Source organism: Halictus rubicundus, chromosome 1, assembly GCF_050948215.1.
Source record: "Halictus rubicundus isolate RS-2024b chromosome 1, iyHalRubi1_principal, whole genome shotgun sequence".
Taxonomy (NCBI): domain Eukaryota; kingdom Metazoa; phylum Arthropoda; class Insecta; order Hymenoptera; family Halictidae; genus Halictus; species Halictus rubicundus.
Genome location: NC_135149.1, coordinates 29,592,281 through 29,608,810, shown reverse-complemented (window position 1 = coordinate 29,608,810; position 16,530 = coordinate 29,592,281). Strand labels below are relative to the sequence as shown.

General features: G+C 44.4%; 1 protein-coding gene across 1 annotated transcript in view; it reads right to left on the bottom strand.

Moving 5' to 3' along the window:
* The window catches only part of LOC143360856 (uncharacterized), a 71,986-nt gene extending 55,927 nt beyond the window's left edge, over positions 1-16,059 (bottom strand). The window contains exons 1-3 of the mRNA XM_076800011.1: positions 15,058-16,059; positions 13,067-13,297; positions 163-276 (exon numbers count right to left, since the gene is read on the bottom strand). Coding sequence (XP_076656126.1) covers positions 163-276; positions 13,067-13,297; positions 15,058-15,313 — 601 coding nt within the window. The 5' untranslated portion in view covers positions 15,314-16,059. The remainder of the gene's footprint in view (positions 1-162; positions 277-13,066; positions 13,298-15,057) is intronic.
* Positions 16,060-16,530: the final 471 nt, after the last annotated feature.

Below are 16,530 nucleotides of genomic sequence, written 5' to 3'. Positions count from 1 at the left end.
CGGTAATGACTCCCCATTACCGCGTATAGGGACTTTCGTTGAATTATCGGTACATTTTCAGGGAATCCACGCATGATAGTAGCAGCCGGTGGCCGCGGATAGATCTCGCGGCTGCACACGCGGCCATTGTCGACGAGAAAACTCTGGATCTTTTCTACTCACTCGTTTTGGAGCGGGGCTCCCTGGGACCGTCCACCGTCACCTTGATCGCCCTTGTGTACGTTGCCACCTGCGGGGGCGTCGTTGACACCGTTATCGTGATGCTGAAGCTCTTTCCTGGAACAAGCGAAGCAACCTTGCTATACAATGCGCAACAATCTCATCAAAGTTAAAAAATCGTCACTAGCGGATTTGCGTTCTGAATATTGCTAATACACTGCGGATTTTTACGAAAAATAAAAATTGTATAAACTTGCAAGGTGCCGGTGGCATTTCTTTTCTCGGCGACTTTATACAGTCGGAAACAATATATAATTTTAAAAGATTTCATTAAAGTCATGAAAGTTAGGATTAAGAAGGATCGCGTTTAACACTAGATTCACGGGACCCGTCAAAATGACGGATTCTAATATTTTTAATTCACGAATATTCAGATTGCAAACACGGATCCATGAGGAATTATTTAACAAATTGATCTCTCTAGGTATATATAAGTCATGAAAGTTAGGATTAAGAAGGATCGCGTTTAACACTAGATTCACGGGACCCGTCAAAATGACGGATCCTAATATTTTTAATTCACGAATATTCAGATTGCAAACACGGATCCATGAGGAATTATTTAACAAATTGATCTCTCTAGGTATATATAAGTCATGAAAGTTAGGATTAAGAAGGATCGCGTTTAACACTAGATTCACGGGACCCGTCAAAATGACGGATCCTAATATTTTTAATTCACGAATATTCAGATTGCAAACACGGATCCATGAGGAATTACTTAACAAATTGATTTCTCTAGGTATATATAAGTCATTACAGTTAGGATTAAGAAGGATCGCGTTTAACACTAGATTCACGGGACCCGTCAAAATGACGGATCCTAATATTTTTAATTCACGAATATTCAGATTGCAAACGTGGATCCATGAGGAATTATTTAACAAATTGATTTCTCTAGGTATATATAAGTCATTACAGTTAGGATTAAGAAGGATCGCGTTTAACACTAGATTCACGGGACTCGTCAAAATGACGGATTCTAATATTTTTAATTCACGAATATTGAGACTGCAAACACGGATCCATGAGGAATTACTTAACAAATTGATTTCTCTAGGTATATATTATTAAAAAAATGGCTACAGATTTTGATAGATATATTCACGTTATTTTTATAAGGAAATGTAAAACAGTCATTTTCAGTTCTCCGTAAACCTAGTGTTAATACGAGAATTATTTATATCTTTAACAGCAAATCGTAATGGAGGATGAAGACTGTCCCCCGTCGCATTTTCGCCATAGTCCCACAATTTCTAAAAAAGCACGAACAATCGACTCTTTTTCCCCGTTAGGTGATCGTGTATAAAAGGCGTTCATGGGCGGGGGGGGGGGGGGGGGGAGGGGCGGTCAGGCCGCAGGTAAAAAGCAAAAAGGCGACTAATTTGTTAACACCAGTTGCTAAAAGAACCAGCGACAGATTGAAGGCTGCGGTCAAGCCGAGTCCCGATCGGAATAGTTTACGATTTCCTCCGGCGATTGCATCGGCGACCATTAGATGTCTCGGAAGACACTATGCGCGGGCTCCTCCGGCGAGGAGGGGGCAAGCAAGCAAAGCGAAGGGAACCTCGGGGGTGGAGCATCTCTCGGGGTACATATATCACTGGCGAAGGTCTCGAGGTTGAAGGTCCGGTATATTAATTCCCTCTCCATAAACGTCCGTCGCCGAGATTGACTACGCTCCTTTAAACGGCCCATCGCGCGCTAATATGCATTCGGTAATTCGCCGGCTGTCCGAGCGGTTCAACGAAGAAGCAGTCGCCGCCGCCGCTGCCTCCACCCCCACCCCCCACCCCCCGCGCCCTTTTGTCTCTTTCGGGACCCGGGCAGAGTCAACCGTGTTATATTGTTACTTTGCGGAATGTTACTTTGTGTCGGCACGGTCCGGCCACTTAAAAATAGATTGGCTCCGCGGGAAGGAGGTGTTGATCGTTTTGTCGAATGCCCGGGGGACATCGGCTGCTAGCTACGCTCCTGGAGGCTTCTTCGAACCGTATCGATGCTCCTCGCAAGTGGAAATTAATTGATCTTGATCGGGGCCGGAGAGGATTCCGAGCAACAGTTGGGGGTGGAGTCTGATGGCGATTTGAACACTTAAATCCCATTTTTCTTTTCAACGCTAGAACGAGCGGAGCAGTCGAAATGATTGCTTCCTAATTTTTTCTTTTACAATTACTGAAATTATATATATATATATAATTTAATTATTTAATGTTGCTGCAACATCGAAGGTCATTAGCAACACGGTACATTTTCTGACAATATATTATTAAAACATTAAAAAAATATTGTTAAAATCACACGAATAAACCATATAAGAAATTGAAAAAATAAAGATGACGTATGGAAAAAAAACTTTCCCACCGACGGGATTCGAACACCATCGTATCCGCTCCGTAGTCCGACGCCCTAACCGCTGTGCGAACCGGCGACGTTGTAAACGTTACGAACATTCTGGTATATACCGCACAAAATACAATCCATTTTTTCTCTTAAAACATTTTTTAGGTCAAACACTTACTTGTTCCAATGTAATAATGTTTAAAATGACTTAATATATACCTGCGGTAAAACCAACAAGTGTAACTTTCCTCCTAATAGCAGAAACGGCGAAAAAATTCGGTTTTTCTTGTCCGGACAAAAAGTGCCCACAAGAAAAAATCTAAAAAAAATTGAGGACACTGCCTGTTATGGTACTTTATCGGGGCACTAAACAGCAAAATAGCATGTTTTCATATTTTTGAGAAATGTACATTTTTCCGATTTTTTTGAGGTTTTTCATTTTTTACGACCACAGTTTGCAAGAAAAAAATCTGAAAAAATTCTCAAGAATCTGTCTTAGGATCCAAAATATGCCACATTTTTTTCAGAATTGTAGGAAGCATCAGAGTGTGGGAAATGCGCGGAAAAGCGCGAAATCTAATTTACCCTGTAACTACCCTCACGGGCAAGATAGGGGGTTGAAATTTTGCTCAGAGGGGTTTTTCTGGGTCAGCTTTCGAATGGTTCATTAATCATTGAAAAACCTCTAAGGGCAGTTTTGACCATCTTAATCGGCTAGGCCCTTTGTATCCTTGATATACTTGGCAAGACCGGCGATAGAAATTGTAAAAATGTTTCAATCAGAAATTTTTTAATGAACCTCTTCACTGAAGCACATATTCCAATAAAAGTTGTATGAAGTCTGAATGGGCACAGTCTTTTCTCACTGTTACAAAGCAATGTACGTCAGTCGCAATTATTGCTCGGTCGTTCTAGTGTTAATTATCATTTTTTTTTTCATAAATGCATCGAATCTGTAGCCTGGTGATTAGGGACGAACGGAACTAGTAGAGTGTACTATGTTCTTAGTAAATGATGAGAAAGTCTGAAAGAAGCTTGCAAAGAAAGGGTGATGAACAAGACCTATATTCTAGTGAAATTATTTTGACAATCCAACCCCTAGAAATTAATAAAAATTCTTTCCCTTTAACAGAAGCTATTAACAATTATTTAAACCACCCGCTCCTGAATCCAGGACACTTCAGAGATACATATACAGTGACTCCAACTAATATTCGCACGCTCTTAAAGATCGCATAACATTGTCAATATTGGAGTATACTACTTGAATTTTTTTGAGAAGTTGGAACAATTGGTTCGCTTACATAACTAAGACTTACATAAGTTCTAACAGTTGTATTTTGCAACTTTTTTATGCGGGCTTATATTAAAAATTTAAAAAGTACGTTTTGTACATCCGTATCAATTATACGTATTCTGAATGTTTCGTCTAAATCAGTCAACGTTGCACCGAGCTACAAACGTTTAACGATGAAATCTTAAGGGTGAAAGTCGCAGAATTTTGACCTTGTCAGGAATTTTCGCCCTTACGTGATCATTTTAAAACATCTGTAGCTCATTGCAACGTTGACGGATTTTGATGAAATTCTCAGAATATGTATAATTCACACAGATCTAAAAAATAGTACTTTCTAAATTTTCAATGTAAGTCCACGTAAAAAAATGGCAAAATACAACTTTTAGTATTTTCTGTGCAATTTCGACCAATCATTGTCACCGTTGCATTAAATCCCGCATGAAAATGAAAAAGTATGCAATGACGAATATGATCCTCGGAAGGTACGGACGCCGCCATTTCATTACAGGGTTGTAAAAATAATTATTATAATATTTTGAACACAGGCTGCTTTACCGAAAACTATAAAAGAATACGTGTTCCCCTAATATAATTTCCCTAATTAGGGTACCCCTAATATAAGAGTTCACAGCCTAGTCACTGTTCTAAAAATTCTAGGAGCTTGTTTCTAAAAAGAGGAAAAAAACACCAAGGGTCCCGGATTGGGATCAGGATGATCGAGGAAATTCCTCAGGGAAGCCGTCTGAGGATCGCAAGGTCGTCGGTTTCGATCATCGAGGTATGAAGGAGATCGTCGGTTTGCGTTAAAGAGAGGATATCTAACGTGTCGCGGACATATAGTCGTTTGTGTTGGCGTAAACGTCAACGATTTGTAATTGTCTCCCCTTGGCGCGCCCAGGTCCACCTCGCTGTGTCTGTCAACATGATAACCGGCATCAAACACCCCCAACCCCGCCACCCCCGGGAGCTGCAACTGACTGCAGAGAGGCACGGCCGTGTTATATCCTAGTTATAGCTCGCTCTCTCCCTCTTGCGCGGCAACCGCTCTCCGACCCTCTTTCCCTGACCATCCGACCCACCCACCTACCAAAACCACCCCCGTGGAGCCCGCGACCATCCACCCTCTCCCACCCCCCCCCTACTCCCGTTTCACCCCCGTGGAGCCCGCGGTGCTGTCGCTCTCGCGCCCGTCATTGTATCCTTGTTATCGTCATCGTTCCGGGCCGAGCGCAAAGTGGCTCGTTTCAGAACGCATCCCCAAAAATCGCGGGTGTCGCGGTTGCTCTTTCTGGCTTTCGTTTTAAAATCGATTAGCGGCATCGATCACGGGGAGAGAAAGCCCGGAGGAGGACGCCGCGCGTCTGTCTTTTCCGGGGTGATCGGATCGCGCGCGGCCCGCACCGGATGACACACGCCGGGAAACGTTTGCGACTGATGGGACGCGATTGGAACCGGTTTCAAATGGTTCTCGGTACTCGGAAACCGACGGAACTCGCCTTCCGAAAGTTACAGAGCTCCCGGTGGTCGGGAACTATTGAGTGGTACTCTCGGCCTGCTCTGAAGGATCGACTGGACCCAGTAGCTGCTAGCTGCCTAAGCTGTTCCTGTCGCTAGGACCTCATTCTTTTCTGATACCCGTCACTTAGGCTTCGATCTTTTCGATTGCTGTCGGGTTTCTAGGTAGGGCATAAAATTGTTCTCTAAAATTCTTCTCGGGGGCTTCAATCGTTTGGTTTCGCGGCAAAACCTGTCAATTTCTGATAGGCTGGAAACAATAATCTTGCTGATCCGAAAGGACTCTACCCTCCCAGGAGACTTATACACTTGAAGAGGTAAACTAGTCGTATTGTCTTCTAAACGTCCAACGAGCTAAAGAGTGTTCAACCCTTAGAGACAGGTTTCTAGATAGGGCATGAAATTGTTCTCTAAAATTCTTCTCGGGGGCTTCAATCGTTTGGTTTCGCGGCAAAACCTGTCAATTTCTGATAGGCTGGAAACAATAATCTTGCTGATCCGAAAGGACTCTACCCTCCCAGGAGACTTATACACTTGAAGAGGTAAACTAGTCGTATTGTCTTCTAAACGTCCAACGAGCTAAAGAGTGTTCAACCCTTAAAGAGACAGGTTTCTAGATAGGGCATAAAACTGTTCTCTAAAATTCTTCTCGGGGGCTTCAATCGTTTGGTTTCCGGCAAAACCTGTCAATTTCTGATAGGCTGGAAACAATAATCTTGCTGATCCGAAAGGACTCTACCCTCCCAGGAGACTTCTAGACTTGAAGAGGTAAACTAGTCGTATTGTCTTCTAAACGTCCAACAAGCTAAAGAGTGTTCAACCCTTACAGAGACTCCCGGACACCCTAAAAGAGGCTTCCATTGTCTCCGTAATGTTCAACGCTAAAGAGTGTCCACAGTAATCATCCCCATTCCAGCTCCAAAAGTACACTACTCCCTAGGAAGTCACCAGGAGAGGACTCGAGAATCCAACCATCCTACTCTCCATCCCCTCCCCCCTCCCCCAAAAGATGCCCACAAATGTGATCTGCGGCTACCGGCAGCAACCCGGCAGGAAGATGCCAGCGTCCGTCCTGAAGAGCGCGAGCAAGGGTCGAAATCCCGTTCAAGTTCCGATCGCGGGGGGTTGCGAAGGGTGGGAGCGGGGGTTTCGCATCGCGCGCGACACCCCGGTGTCCCTCGATTCCCTCCTCCGCGTCCGAGTCCATCGCATTTGGGGCTAATAATGCCGCACGGCCGATTCCCCTCCCCCTCCCGCCGATTCCCCGGTCCTGCGGTTAATACTCGATGATGGGAACGGTCATCTGCAGAGACAGGACACCCAGGCTGTGCATTCGCGAACGACGGACGAACCGACGGACGGACGGACGGACGGACGTACGGGACGGGTTAGAACGGACAGACCGACCGACAGACAAAACCGGGCCACGCGTATGTGGCACCTATATAACGTGCAGCACCACCGGGTTGTCCTGCCGGCGAGCGAGAGAGAGAGAGAGAGAGAGAGAGAGAGAGAGAGAGAGAGAGATCGAACTCTCCGGGCCTCGTTTTCGACCGTTGTTGTGTGTCGGCGTGTGCGTTTCGCGAGGATGAGATTGAGCGCCATCCCGAAACCGCCCACACAACCGTCCCCGAAACCACTCGAAACCGTCCGTTAATACTCGTGGCACTAGGAGGCGGAGGGGAGGGCGAGGGGGAGGGGGTGGGGGCAAGAGGGGAACCCAGGGTATCCTAGGCATCATCGTAGGGACGCACGAACTCTCGCAAGCAACTCGAAGCCAGAAGCTCCGGGAATGGAAAACGAGAGGGAGAGGCAGAGAAGGAGGAGGAGGAGGAGGAGGGGGTGGCCAAAGCGGTGGTAGAGGCCAGAAACGGTGGAGGAACGGGGCGAAGGTCCCGAGTCTCGCAACAGGATGTCTCTGCAATTGTCAAATAATTACTATCGGTGGTAATTTCAGCCGTGTCGATATAGACTGCGGTATATTACTAATTATAGGCACGGGGATGCCTCGGAACCGACCATGATGGAACGCCCGTTCCTGCCGGACGAACCCGAGGGACCCCCCTTCTTTCGGACGGCGCTACCAGCTTCTCTGTCCTTCTCCGTCTTCTTTTTAACGGACCCTTCCTTCCTCGCCACTCTCTGCACCGGAACCTCCCAAGCCTTCCAGGGAAGGTGATAATTGCTAAGAACCCTAGCCCCGCTCGCGACATTCCTCGGGATCGTTTCGGCGGTGACCCCCCCGTGACCCGATTTCGGCGGCTTTTGGAATCTTGGAGGTGGTAGCTTTTAAACTTGGTGGTGGCTTTTATTCATTCTTTTGGGGGGAATAAAGGGATTTCTCTGTATTTGTCGCGAAGATCTGGATGGTAAATGTCCTTGGGTAAATGTCCTTGAGAGTCCTTGGACGCTGAGGAGTGTAAACATAACGCGGCTAGGGTACGGCTCTTGGGTAGTTGTTGACATATATCGAGAATTCACTGTGTTCATTTAGTTCAACTTCCACAAATTGGAACATGATCCATTTTGTCAGAGATCATTTCGCCCGTACGTGAATATTTCTGATCTGGTTCGTTAAAATTGAAAAATCGTCACTAGTGTACTTGCGTTCCTGAAGATTATTAGTAGACTGTGGATTTTTACGAAAAATAAAAATTGTATTTTCTTATACACGTCCAAGGTACGGGTGCATTTATTTCTTTTCTCGGCGACTGTATGCAGTCGAAAACAATACATAATTTTAGAAGATTTAAAAAGTCATTGAACTTAGGATCAAGGATTTAACCCAGCATTATTGATGTCTTCAACAGCAAATCGGAACGAAGACTGTCCCCGGTATGTCTCCTGGACGATATATGTCACTGGCAAGACCCGTGTCGTTGACATATATCGAGGATTCACTGTAGTGACGTTTCTGAGGACTGTCTTCAAGGTGACCTCCCTGTGAACCGATTTTGAGCGGATTTTTTGAACATTTTAGAAAATTTTAGAATGACCTCGGCTAGCGAAATTCTTGGGGATCGTTGTGATAGTGACTCTTCTATCATATTAGCCGATTTTAATCCGGTTCTTGTCGCATTTTTTGAAAATCTGGGGGTGGTAACTTGCGGATTTGTGTTAGAACTGATCAGATCAGTTTCCAAGGGGATGTAGAGTAGTAAACCACCCCCTTGGCTGTTTCTATTTATGGGGGTTTATAGGATGAAATACCTGAGAAATAATAGGGGGAGGGCTAGTGATAAAACCACCGGATCTTTTGAAAATTTTAGAAAATTTTAGAATGACCTCAACCAGCGATATTCTCGGGGATCATTGTGACAGTGACCTCCCCTATCGTATCAGCCGATTTTAATCCGGTTCTTGTCGCATTTTTTGAAAATCTGGGGGTGGTAACTTGCGGATTTGTTTTAGAATTGATCCGATCAGTTTCCAAGGGGATGAAGAGTAGTGTATTGAACGAAATACCTAAAAAATTATAGGGGGAGGGCTAGTGATAAAACCACCCCCTTGGCTGTTTCTATTCAAAGAAACGCCTGTTTTAATTTATTAGGAAATTCAAGGCGGCTACCCCCTTGACGTTACTAAAATCTTTAGTTAAATATACAATGTTGTGGCCCAAGGGTGTTTAAAAATTCGAAGAAAAATTGCAAACCTATTTTAACCCTTAACGGTCCAGAAGTATTACTGCCATATATGGCGTCATTGGTCCGTTAACGCGTTAACTGCCACGTCAGTCACACATGACTGACAGTGATTTTCGACTGGTTTTAGAAATTCATTTTCATTACAAGATATCCAGATAAACCGAATTTTATTGGAGTCTTTCGAATTCGAACGGGTCAAGACAGCATCCCCTGTAATACATTTAAAATGTCTGGTTTTAGTTCCATTAATTAAATTACTCCGACTTTGTAAGAATCTCTGGGGTTGATATTCGACACTCAACGTGTTTAATCTTAAACGATTCAAATTGTCTTGCTGTGTTTTACGGAAACAGGAGGGACAAAAATTGAAGATTTTAGTGAAAAAAAGCTGGTATCATCTAAAAGTCTACCTTCTGATATTTTTGCATTGCCGTTCAAAATGGTGCGAAAGGACGCATTCGCCATAATACTGACTAACCAAGCTTCCGGTGAAAAAAATCGAGTCTCGGCCGATTTTTCTAGCCGAATTTCTTGGGACATCGGATGACAACGGGGCTCGGCGTGGCACGGTAGCAGTATCCAATCAAATTAATAAGTCGCGGAAACAAAACCTCGATGATAGGAGGGTAGCGCATGGTTCGGCCGCGGCCGGGTATACGAGAGCCATGGTGGTATAGAATGGGGAGAGAGAGAGAGAGAGAGAGAGAGAGAGAGAGGGAGGCGGTTTGGTCAATCGTCGAAATTGAGTATTACGGATTATCGAGGAGAGATAGAGCGGAAAAAATGCCGAAAAACTGGACAAAGGGATCGAAGGATTTTGGCGAGGGACGTGTCTCTTTCGCTAATTGATTCCCCGGGGTTAGCGTGTCCGGTGTCAGGAGGATGGCGACCTCGCTGACCCTGCACTTCATGATGAAATCAAATGAAACATAGATGATGCCATCGAGAGAGCCGTGAGCAAGCGGGCCGAGCCGGGCCGAGCCGAGCGAGCGAGCGAGCCTCGCCTCGATCAGTCTACCTCGTTAATTCATAAATGCATCCTCCGGTGCATAGAACCTCTGGCGTAGAGGGGTGGACGGGCTGGTGGAAAATGCATTTGTAGGATCGAGAACCGGGTTTCGGCTACCTGGCGGCGCGCAATTGTCGCCGATCGAACGGGTTGGACTTAATCCCCGGGCCGAGAACGGATTATTTAAAAAACCGCCGCGAGCCGACGCCGGGACATCATTTATTAAACGCGGCCCCCGCGAGCTGCAGACTCGTTTTTCATTCCCATTGTGGTCGATGATTCGATTTTACAGTAGCCCGATCTGATTTACTCTTCAAAGTGCGCCGGCTCGCCACCGATTTAATAAAACTCACGGGGAATTAATCACCGTGTCGCATTTTACATTCTCGTTTCACAGACCTTGAAATACAATCGGGGACTAGCCTGGGTCCTCGGAGACCCTCGTACCAGTTCGATTCGTTCTTTATACTGGCTGTTTGCTAAATCGTAGGAGCATTCCTCGCGTAAAATCTAGTCGAAATAGGGAATATAGTTTTTTCATGCGGGGCTCCATTTTCGAAAAAATCGAGTTTGAAAATACGTTAGGCGCGCGTGTACTTAGAGTCTGCTTTGCTCGCTCGGTCTCCGCTTGCATTTGTAAACAGTGTCGTTTAGAATATGCTGTGATTTGAGTTAATAACAAGGAGTCTACATTGTTTATAAACACAAGCGGCAACGGGAATTGCGGGCTAAATCGGGTGAATAAAGTAGACTCTAAGCGCACGCGTACCCAACGAATTTTCAAATTCGATTCTGTCGAAAATGAAAATTATTTTCGATTACATTTTACTTGAGGAATCATCCCCTTGTACCACGATTTCGCAAACACCCTGTATACGCAATTTTTGAGGCCTGTGGCACTTAGGTCACTAGACTGCGAAATAACATACGCAAAATAACAATTGCATTAATTTCTAGCTACAGGAGCCATATAGTAATAATAGCCACTTAATAATAATTGTGTTAGGAATAATTGTAATAAGCTAGAAATAATGCAACGGTACATTCAAATTCATCAAATGTTTTTTTTTTATTCTGCATTTGATGCATTCAGTTTTTTATAAATGCATAAAATCTGCAGTCTAAGAGAAATGCGAGAAAGGTCCACAGAAGGAGCCGTATCAATTTTAATTAATTATAAGTTGACAATATTTTTGTGTGCTCCCGTGTGTGGAATTTATTTCTAACCTTGTTTCAGGAAAAATAAAAGTGTTCTAAAAGTGCGCAGTAACTGTTAAAAATTCCGGGGTACAAAAGTGCGAAATTTTACAATAGAAAAATTAATTTCCCCGTCATAAGATTTTGTAATTTATGCTTCTAAAATCAAAATTCTCTACGTTACCGACAAGCAGTAGGAATTAACAATAAACCTAACGGCACTTCTTCTATACCAATTCCTATCATGCGCGGTAGGTTCTTGAAAAAAGTTATTGTTAATATAATTAAACATAGATAATAGTGAATTCGTTGCTGAATGAATCAGTAGATGAAGAACCTCCATAAAGTGACGATAGAAATTTATTTTTATATAACCTCAATTATATAAAAAAAGCTGCGACGCTCTCTCCTCGATTTAGAAAATTGTACTGTGTCGGCCATTTGTTACGAAACAGTATTATCAACAAGGCCCGTGCAAAAAACTTGATGGCGTCTCATTCAACAAGGCGGCTCATTAATTTTAAGATAACCATGCGAGAGTAGCCTCTCTTTTATACTGATTGTTTAGGCTCAGAAGAGTGAACACTATATTATCTAATGCGGTCACATTGACCGCGGTAGGTTGCTATGTATATTTCTTGTAGAAAAAAAAAAAATAAATAAAACGAGAAACAAATACTGAAAAATACACTGTATCGTACACTGTACCATAAGTTCGTACCGTGGATATGTTTACATTATTCACCATTGACAAGTATTTTAATGAAAAACCGCAGAAATTTTACAGTGATGTCTTTGCCAAAAAGGTCAGAGGAGGTCGTGGAGTGAAAGGGTGACTACATATTTTATTTTTAGAATTTAAATGGCACAAGAGTAAACGTCACGAACTTATGGGACGGCCTAATATTTGAAGAAAAGTCGTAAAGATAAATAGCGATGTTGCTAAATAATCTCAACAAGTTATAATGCGACAGACGATAGACATTTTTGTCACGAACGCATAATATTTATTTATCCCTTGCGTTTGTGATGACAAAAGTGGACAACGTATTTTTCGTTTTTGCGAAAAAATGGAAGATGGGGCCGTTTTGCGGGAACGTTTACCGGCCATCGACCAGGCTCTCTCACTCCCCCCCCCCCCCCTCTCTCTCTCTCTCCCCCGCATGATTTTGGGGACTTAGCCTCTCTGTCTCTCTTTCTCTCCCTAACCGACGGACGATGATTTCTGATTAACGGCCAGTTGTTTCGGATGCTAGGTCGGGGCTACCGGCGGACATCGAGTAATGACTCTGGGGGCGGCGGGAGCGGGCGAAACTCGCGGATGCGGAGGGTTGAAAAGCGAGGCGGTTCGAGGGGTGTTCAGGCCAGTTGATGACGATGATGATTACAATAACCGTGCTTTTAGAGGGTTCGAAATCACGGCACATGCCCCTGCGCCGCGCAATTTACCGACTGCTTTTTGGCCGACTTACAAAGCAAACTAGCTTTGAAGAACGTAACTGCAACACCCTAATTGGAGGATTGCTAATTGCTCGTCTCGAAGCTTCGGCGAACTCGTTAACCGGCTGAGTTTTTCGCAAAATAGAAACAGCGGGGGAGAGACCGACCGCGTTTCACTTTTCGAACGAACTGATTGAAAAATTCGCCCGCGAGAATTTACCGCTTATGTTCTGATCTACTTTCACAATTTTTCCGATCTTTTTATTATTGTCCAGAAGGGTATTTTGTGCCGTGCGATGTGCGTAATTTAGAATTGACGTTCGTGCAGTGTCGTTGTTAGAATAATTTGCTGAATTTGCGGACGCGGAGTGGAGGTGTTAAACTATTGTTTGGCGAACTCACCCCTGCCGCTCCTGCCGACGAACCTGAGGTCGTTGAACTTGGCGACTTGGTTCTTCATCAAAGCGGTGGAATTCCGGAGCTCGGCGCAACAGTTCTCGTCATTGCCTGCTCGCACTGTCACCAGGGTTCCATCGCCGACCTCGCCCAGGGCGACAACTTTGAATGCCACCGGAAGCGTCTTGTTCGACCGCCAATGAGTCGGCAGCTGGCTGCAGAGAAAATACGGCGATCCTGAGGAAGGAGCAGAAACAATTACTACTTCAACCGTCCAACATCTCCACAACTTATTCAACTCATTCGTAACACCAACAAGTAACTCGTAGAATCAGATTTCTAAGCCGGGAGCAATTGTTGCAATTTTTATTGGCAGCTAAACGTCTTCAGAAGTTGGAAACACTAAAATAGGCTACTGGCTATTCATTAATCTAGAGGCTAGAGGGTGGATTTTACTTAATTAATAGATCGAGCTATGTGGAAGACTTCAATTTTTTTTAAATAGAAAGTTGACAAGGATTAGCGACTCGAAGTCATTTTTATTAATCGCTTCAGGTACTATAGAATTAGTATAATCGTTTTCTATAGGACCACAGAAAGTTTACTGTTGCTTATAGTGTATTAATCAGAATTAGAGGATTCATAGTTTAATCGTGACAACTTTTCAAAATTTTAATGAAAGATAAGAAAGACCTAATTTTCTTTATCATCTACTAAACTTATCCAGGCAGTAAAATTTTATGTATCTATTGCTTCTATGAAGGTGTAATTTATTTCATTCTAATGATCATCCTCGATTGGGCATTTGCAATATACAAAATTACACAATGACACAATTTTAAGCAAAGAATTATTCTCTCCATAAGAGACTTACAGCTTCTTAAAATATCTTAAAGTATAGGAAGCACTTTTCAATTTATGAACTTTAATCTGGCGAGACATAATTATAATTGCCATCTCCATAGGAGTAAATTTGCCTAGTTCTTGTTCACCTACAAATTTCACCCACATCATATTCACTATATCCACTGTTATCTACAATTTTACCCTGATCAAAATCCACCCTTATGCAAATAAATCAAATATCAATAATCATAAATCACAACAGAACCAGAACCTTCATTGTTCCACAACTTTGGACTACTGTTGTAATCCTTCCGGCCCACAAAAATGGGTTAAACAAAATATAGTAAAAGAGGATTACATGAATAATGAGCAGACTGCGGATTTTATAAATTTATTACAAAAATGGTAAAGTGCAATTTCAAACAGTGGTCAGATTAAAAGAATGCAAGCGCTTCAGTGTATCAATTTCATCTTATTGAAACAATTAAAGTAAGATAAAAATTTCTGTTTGCCTCTTGTTCATCGTAACCGATAGAAACAATTTTTATTTTACATGAAGATTCACAAGATAAGTATAAGGAATGTAATACTATTAGCCCACAAAAGATTGCTAATTAGAGTACAGTAACTGGGTACCCGGTTGCTCCGTATTCAAACTTCACCCTAGGTCGTATAAATTACAACTAGACTACGGATGTTCTGCATTTATGAAAAACAATGAGTCTACGAAATTTCAAATAGTAGGACTAACCCATCTGCATCACAAAGAAATATGAAAAAAAGCTCTTCATCACCAAACTTTTTCTTTTTATTATATTCAAGTACAAAAGTGACTACAAGTAAAAGAACTTCATATTTCAGCACTACAAGGAAAACTAAATTGAGCGTGTACACATATACGCTCCGGTGATAGTGACCAGGAAAATTGAACGTAAATATATGCTAATGACGCAAACGGGTGCAATACTATTGCACCTATCAAGGATGTGAATATCCTATTTTCAGTCCATTCGACTCGCTAAAGAAAGAAAACCATTTCTGCCTGAATCCGAGCTCTCACAATTTTTACCAGACTATTTTTCTCCCGACAATTTTTCTTTCGCATAAAGATCTGACTAATTAGACGGAACGTTTACTGGACGTGTACGAACCTGTCCGAACGAGTTCGCCAGGGTGTTCAGCCTGTGCCTCGCCGACGAGCCTCTCGGTCCACCAGAGCTCGCCGACGGCGGCACCCTCGCTCATCTCGCCACCACCGCCCCCAGCGTCGGCGTCTTCGGCCTGCTGGTACCTGGTGTTCACCCCCTGTAGCGGCGCCAGTGAGGGGCCGCAGGGGCCGGCGCCTTCGTGGGATCCAACGGTGGCGTAATTCTCCCCGCAACCCACCGAACCCACCGGTAGATGCATCCCATCGGCCAGTAGCCGCCCCTCGTCGCCGAAACACACACCCTCTGTACAGGACGTCTTGGCTTCACTCGCCTCCTCTACAGGAGTCCTCCGCACACCTTCCCGACAAACGATCTCCCAGCTTCCGGTTCTCAACGGCTACAACCGATCCTCTTCGATCCTTCCCCCGTTCCGTTTACTTACCGACCAACAACAACGACCCATTGTCCCGTGTACAAACCCCGAAACTCACGATCCCTCCATTACTCTGTCCATCACTCTGTCCGTGTAACATTTACACGAGTACAACCGAACGGGATGCTGCCCACGGCCTGAACCTTGTGTCCTCTGAACCCGATCTCGGAAGTGTCACTTTGGCCGGCCACGTGATCAACGTCTCGAGAAGTCCACCCACCGCAAGATCGGTGCAACACGCCAGGCGACGCGCGCGATGATCCTACAGGTTGTTGCCTCTCCCGGGGTTTTTATCCCGTCGCTGATTCGGCCACGGCTCACTTTAGCTTCTCCTATGCGGATCGATGGATCGGTGTTGTCCGCGTCCGACAACCTGTTCCCGCGGGGAACACTTTCGTGGATCCGGTGGCGGTTGCACGGTGATGTCGAGCGGAAGTCGATCCGTGAGCGTTAGAGAGAGAGAGAGAGGGAGAGAGAAATAGAGAGAGAGAGGGAGAGAGAGAGAGGAACGTCCGACGCGAACGTCAGCCGCGGTCGACGGTGCGCGACGTAATGCCGGCGGCGCGGCTTCGGCCGCGTGTTCCGCGTTAGCGGCCCGGGACGGGCTAAGCAAAGCAATCCCGAACCCCCCCCACCGTCGCGCCGAGTCCTCCCGCTCGCGTCCCATAGCGTCCGCATCCCCACCGACGACCAATCGCCCGCCCTCCGGATCCTCCGAGAGAACCGCGTCCTTCGTCCTGCGGGATTCCGTCGCATTTCTTTCTGTACACCTCGTTAATTAGGACCTTTGCTCTTTCATATATTACCATTACTCTTACGTGAACTTCAAGACTTCATTTAACATGTTCCGGATTGTCCGATTTCGGTCAAACATGCACCGTTTTGTTCTGTAATCTGTTGCCATTTTAAAGGTAGCTTCATAAAGCCTCTCTCATAGAAGTCTTGGTTTTTCCCTATTGGCGAAAAACTCTAGTAGTCGATTTTCACAATCTTCTCTTGATGTTCGAAGAGAATTTCTTATCACTAAGGAAGTTTTGCAATCC